This window comes from Miniopterus schreibersii (assembly GCF_964146895.1).
Source record: "Miniopterus schreibersii genome assembly, chromosome: 16".
Classification (NCBI taxonomy): Eukaryota; Metazoa; Chordata; class Mammalia; order Chiroptera; family Miniopteridae; genus Miniopterus; species Miniopterus schreibersii.
This window is the reverse complement of record NC_138116.1, coordinates 18553030-18559145: the sequence shown is the minus strand read 5'-3', so window position 1 is coordinate 18559145 and position 6116 is coordinate 18553030. Positions and strand designations below refer to the sequence as shown.

General features: G+C 58.0%; 1 protein-coding gene across 1 annotated transcript; it reads left to right on the top strand.

Moving 5' to 3' along the window:
• Positions 1-337: 337 nt before the first annotated feature.
• DLX4 (distal-less homeobox 4) lies at positions 338-5774 on the top strand. The gene is made up of 3 exons (XM_081115700.1): positions 338-866; positions 4049-4245; positions 4643-5774. The coding sequence occupies exons 1-3, from the start codon at positions 611-613 to the stop codon at positions 4883-4885; spliced, it is 696 nt and encodes a 231-aa protein (XP_080971826.1). The 5' UTR covers positions 338-610; the 3' UTR covers positions 4886-5774.
• Positions 5775-6116: the final 342 nt, after the last annotated feature.

Genomic DNA, 6116 nt, shown 5'->3' with positions numbered 1-6116 from the left:
CGCCCCCGCCGACGCAGCGCTCCGCCACCCAGGTGCTCCCTTTGCCCCTTGGGCGTCACAACCTGCCTGCACCCTCCGTTTCTGCCTTCATGACCACGGAGCTCCCAGACCGCCCGCCCAATCGCCCAGCAACCCAGGCTTTCCTCTCGGAGAGGACCCCAGGATCGCTGGGCCGAGAGCGTGCGCACCGCCCCCTCGCAGCTCCTAGTTCTGAATTTCCCGACCGCAGGCTGCCCCGGGGGGCGGGTCTTGGCTCCAGGCCCCTGTGAGGTCACCGCGAGCGGTGGCCAATCCGGGGCGTCTAAGTGGGCGGGGCCCCCGTCGGGTCCCGGGAACTGAACCCGAGAACGAGAAGAGGGGGGCCCCCATGGACTTAGGGGGGAGGGGAAAAGCCATGGGGGCAACCCCCCGGAACCCCTTTCCCAGGCGCGCGCTCTCCGCTGGAAGAGGCGCAGAGAGACACTTTCCCCGGGATCTTGAGTGTAGGGGAAGCTAGCTGTGGGGCTCCTTCGGCCCCAACGCCCGAGGCTCGGAAAAGAGAGAGTTGGCAGACAAGAGCGAACTACGTGCGGGGTCATGGCCTAGGCCCTTCTGCCCCCGCCCGGCCGCAATGTCCTCTTTGCCCTGTCCCCTCCCTGGCCCCGACGCCTCCAAAGCCGCCTTCCCGGATACCGCCCCCGTCCCATCGGTAGTGGCTGCCTACCCACTAGGCCTGTCCCCCGCAACCGCAGCCGCCTCCGATTTGCCCTACTCTGGGCCATACGGCCACCTCCTGCCCTATCCCTACCCCGGGCTGACGACGCCCGACGACGCCTACCTGCCCTGCCAGCAACCCACGGCGCCCTCTCAGCAGGAGCCGGAGGCAGGTAAGTCCGGCCGCGGCTGCTCTTCCCACCTTCGGGGTCTTGCTCCTGTGCGCCCCTAAACCTCGTCCTCGCCTGGTTGGGCGCAGCTAGCGGGATTCAGACCTTAGATTCCACGGGTTCTGCGGGTGGGAGGAGGGCAAAGGGATGGGGCGGGAGGCATGGGGGAGGGGCAGAGGCGAGTTGATCTAGGTCTCCTTTCAAGATCGACCTGGTTTCGATTTTCAGTTGTGTGAAACGGCGCAGCGGGGCTCCCTACCCCACCCCCTGGAGCCCTGGAGTTGTGTGTACCTACGTGTAACGGAAAACTGAAAGAATCCAGATGTGGATGTGGGTGCCTAACCCCTTCCCCGGGATTCTCTCAGTCGTGCACGCGCCTTCCCCAGGTCGCCCCTCTCCGGTGCGTTGGTTTTGTCTTAGAAAACAGTGCTCAAGTCCAAAGCCTGAAAAATAGAAATCAGGTCCCAGCTGGAGGGCAGTAGAAGTGGGGGCTTATTTGGGGGCCCCTTTTCCCTCTTGCCCTGGACTTTGCCCAAAGTGTCTGACTGAGACTGGAAGCTGACCTGAGAGAATCTGGGGCTAGGACTCTATCATCCATTGTTCTAAGAATATAGCCACAGGTGGGTCAGGCAGTCTCTCTCATTGTAAACCACAGCCTTCCAGCCAAAGAAGCGGGCCACCTCTGTCATCTTTGCCTCTTGCCCTTGGGGTAGCTTAGGCCCCAGTTCCCATTGCCTAGAGCAACTTTGAGCTCCTGAGAAAGTGCTCACTGGAGGTCATCAAAGAAGCCAAGAAGCTGTCTTCCTGGTCCTGGTCCTTGCATGGACAGAACCCATGCAACACTATACATACACCACCTGTACTGGCTGCCAGCTGAGACCTCAGGTCCCCTGCACTCGCTGCCTCCCACCTAATTCCCCCACAATTGTTTTTGGCAGTTTCCTCCAAGGTTGCACTTCCACTGGGTGACTTCGCTGGAGTCAGCCCAGGACCAAGACATCTTCCTTGCCTTCTGTCACTCTGCTGAGACACAGAAGCTCATAAACATCAGAACTAGGAGTGACCCTAAAGATTTGGGAGCTCCACCTCCTTGATGTACAGATAAGCACACTGAGGCCCAAAGAAAGGGTATGCATGGGCAAAGGACCCAGCCAGTTTTCCAGGCTCTGCGCCCTTGCAAATGGACTTTCACTGCATGAGGCCAGAAAAGAGGATTTTAGGGAACTTCCTCAGAGCCCCCAAAAGTTCTGTGCCAGAACTAGGGTTGCCTCTCCCAGGCTACTGAGTCTCATTGGAGGAGGAGCCGTTGTGGAGGGTGTACTACAAATGATCTCGTTTCTACAAACAATCCCTTGGAGGCACATTTGTGTGTGAGTGTGTGTTAGTGGGTGGGGTGGGAGTAAGATAACCCTGTCCTTAAGATAACTGTTAAAAATGGGGATGGTGTTTTCAGCCCTGTTTGCTTCACTCCCCGCCTTCCCTTTGCTTGGTTTAGGGACAAGGGAGTGGAGAGTTGCTTTTCTTTACGGAATTTCCCCGGGTGTAACGAAAACCACAGTTGTCCTTAGACTAGATTGTAGCTTTTTTCTACAGAAACTGGTGGGCTTGGCTTACTGTAGATTGAATGATTGGAGTGTGGGAGAGGGCTTGGGGTCCTCCTTTTGCCCTCACTCCGTGTCCACCCCCCCGCCGCAGGGGGAGGTTTGGATCCAAGTGAGCTACGTGCCACTGCCCGGGTGAGCTGGCGGGACAGTGGCGCCTTCAGGGAGGCCCTCGGGCTTCATAGTCCCGACCAGCTTAGATCCTGTCGTGACTTGCTCTAGCTGGTGTGGAGAAAGGCAGCTGTCAGTGAAGGAATCAGCGGGGGTCTGCTGGGAGAGTTAGGGCGCCTGAGGGCTGTGAGAGTTCAGGAGCCCGGGCTGCTTCCCAGGCTCTCTCTGCATCATTTTCCAAAATGACCGGTCCATGCAGCCAGAGAGGCGCGGGTGGTCGCTCAGCTGCGGCCCCGGGCTCGGAGCAGTAGGTTGGGAGCCGTGAAGGCGGGACAGGCGCGGGCGGAGAGGAAACCCAACAGTTTTTCTGGGAATTGACTGAGGTGGGGGTCGAGGAGGTGGATCTGAGAAGCCCAAAGCGTCCCGGGCCCACCGGAGAGGGATGCGGGGGAGGCGAAGGCAACTGGTCACCGCAGCGGGCCAAGGGCCCTGAACCTGATGTGTGGGGTGCGCCAGACAGGAGGACTACCGCGGAGGAGGTGGAACAAGGGTGCACCCCAGCCATCTGGCACCGGGGTCAAGCGCCCCCTCCGCTGGGACGGCCAGGAGACCTGCCTGGAATGCAACACACGTTGTCCCAAGCCCGAGGACATTTCAGCCGCTTGGGCCACGCCAGCCCTACCATCTGCGTGGAACGGTCTCCGTGTCCCCACTGAGTGGCGCAGGTTGGAACCGCCCGGATCGGGAAGCGGAGAACCCCTCGCCCCCAGCGTTCTAGGGCCGGGCTGTTCCACTGTCGAGATTCCTTGGAGGCCGAGCCCAGGGGCAGGAGGTGACCAGATCTCCCGCGGCCACACCGCAGCGGGATCCGGGAATGGCCGGGAGGGCCTGCGCAGCCGGCGCTTTCCGCACTCGGACCCTGGGAGGTGCTCATACTGGCGCCGGGGCCGCTCGGCGGAGCCCCTCGGACCCGCCCTCCTCTGGCAGCGTGGAGGCTGCCACGCAGACGCTGTGCAGTTCCTTTAAGCATTGCTCGTGAGTTCCCCGCGCCTGGAACGCCCTGCCCCCGTCCTCTCCAGGCCTCGGCCCAGCCCTCGAAGGAGCCTTTCTGCCCCACCCCGCCCCGCCCCTACCCAACCCAACCCAACCTGGCGCCACCGCCACCGGCTGAACTTTGACCTCTTGCCGCGGGCACCTCCCCCGCCCTCGCTCCGGCCCTAGGCGTTTTCTTCCTAGGGTCACCGGGCCCACAAGAGTGTGAGTTCCCTGAGGGCAAGAACTGCAACTGGTCCCACTTGGAGCACAGTGGACGTGAGGTTTGAAAGGAGCTTGGAGTTGAGGGTAGAGAAGGACCAGCCGGGTCCCTGGGCTTTGTGCTAATCCAAAGCCAACATGCAAACGAGATGCAAATGAGCCAATAAAACTGTGCGCCCCCCCCCTCCATCCCACCCTTCATCTTGTGCTGTCCCCCAGATTCGGAGAAGCTGCCGCTGTCCCCAGAGCCGTCGGAGCGGCTCCCCCAGACCCCCACCAAGAGGCTGCGCAAGCCGAGGACCATCTACTCGAGCCTGCAGCTGCAGCATCTAAACCAGCGTTTCCAGCACACGCAGTACCTGGCACTGCCCGAGAGGGCCCAGCTGGCTGCACAGCTAGGCCTCACCCAGACCCAGGTGGGGTCAGTCCCATCCTTCCTGCATGCTAACCATTCCTAAGTGTGTTCTCTGGGAACTCAGCCCCCAGGGTGGGAATGACAGATGAGTCCCTTAGCCCTGCTGTCACAGTCATCCAGGGTGTGTTCATAGCTGGCCTTCAGTAATCTGGCAGAATGTATTAAAAGGTGTTGGGGGGGGGCAGGGGTAGGTTTAGGTAAAGGAGGGTACCCAGACTGGGAGAGCTCAGAGGCAGGAACTCAGGGGCATCCAGGGCTGTGGAGGACTGGAGCAGTGTTTCCAATTTCTGCTCTTCTCCCAGGACTGCTCCTTACTGCTGGGTTCCTTGACTTTGGTCACATCCTTGCGCACATATATTCCACCTGATCTTCCATTCTTTCCCCTTTTCTCCCTGAAGGTAAAGATCTGGTTTCAGAACAAACGTTCCAAATACAAGAAGCTCCTGAAGCAGAACTCTGGGGGGCAGGAAGGGGACTTGCTCAGTAGGCCTCCCTCCCTGTCTCCCTGCTCCCCACCCCTGCCATCCCTCTGGGATCTACCCAAGGCAGGGACCCTGACCACTGGGGGTTATGGCAACAGCTTTGGATCCTGGTATCAGCATCACTCCCCAGATGTTCTGGCTCCACCTCAGATGATGTGAGCCTGGGGAAGGGTAGGTCAGGCTCCCAGCCCACCTGCACCCCTTCTGGGCAGGGAGGAAACCAGCTCCAGATGGGTTTTCTCAGGATGACAAGGAGCTAGAGGAGAAAAAGGATGGGATGGAGTCCTGTCCCCCTTGCCCCATAACCCAAAGAGCCTAAGAAAGAACTTCGGTCGTAGCTACTGCTCCCCACCACTACCATGGACTGTATACCTTCCCTTCAGCTGGACAAAGGCTCTGGAGAGAGTCATTGGCTAGAGTTCAGACTGCTCCTAGGAACCCTTGTCTTGCCACCCCTTCCTTGAAAAGACTGCAGTCCCACCACAGCCTGGGGTCAAAACCAGCAAGAAGCACTGAGTATTTTTCCTTTGTATGCCTTGGACCTTGCTCAACCCATTTGCGAGCAAGAGCAGAAGTGAGGTGGATATCCAGTCTTCAAGTTGACCACCATCAGGTTTCGCCCACCAATTTTTCCTGGAGGTCAGCCCATGACCCGATAACTGATACACCTACTCACCCCCCTGTGAGGAAAGAGGAATGCTGAAAATGTGGACTTTGTAGACCTATGGGTAATTTATGTTTTCTTCCTTTAAAAGCCCTCTTTTCCCCATGTCTACCATTTTGAGTAGATAATGGATTCAATTATCCTTATAATTCAGTGGGTATTTATTGAGCACCCCCCCCCATACCTAACAACTCCACATGCACATACTCTTGGGAACACAGTAGGGTAACCCTTTGGGCAGAATTTGGATAAATAGGCTCTCTGGATGAGTGTAAGTAGAGACACCCCAGCAATTCAGCTCCTCACAGCTGTCTCTGTCTAAATGAAATACATTTATAACCACTCTGACTAGCATCCCCAAGCTCTTGCTATCATCCCTCATACAGTGAGCTTCCAGAGATTAAAGTTTGTACAAAAACCTGGGTCCTGGCTCTGTTTGTTTCCTGACTTCTGGGGCTGGCTGCTCATTTCTGTTCTCTTCTATCTGACTCTTCCAGCCTTGAACTAGAGGGACTGAAGCCTAGTTTTGCCTCTGCCACTAACTAGCTCTGTGGCTCTAGCTCTGGAATGTTCTAATAATGTCTATATTTTCATAATGCTCCAGTGTGAAACTGGACGATGCTAATGCTGGGAATGACCAAAGTCTGAATGGTCCTCACCAGCAAAGTCTCTCCTGGCCCAGTTCCGGAAGGAGCCATGCACTACACAGCCCCCTGTACCCCACCT

Bases quoted from the DNA above. Each gene is read 5' to 3' on its own strand.
- DLX4 (XM_081115700.1), top strand. From the start codon at position 611: ATGTCCTCTTTGCCCTGTCCCCTCCCTGGCCCCGACGCCTCCAAAGCC. The intron at 867-4,048 runs GTAAGTCCGGCC...GCTGTCCCCCAG, and splicing joins TCAGCAGGAGCCGGAGGCAG to ATTCGGAGAAGCTGCCGCTG. The intron at 4,246-4,642 runs GTGGGGTCAGTC...TTCTCCCTGAAG, and splicing joins TAGGCCTCACCCAGACCCAG to GTAAAGATCTGGTTTCAGAA.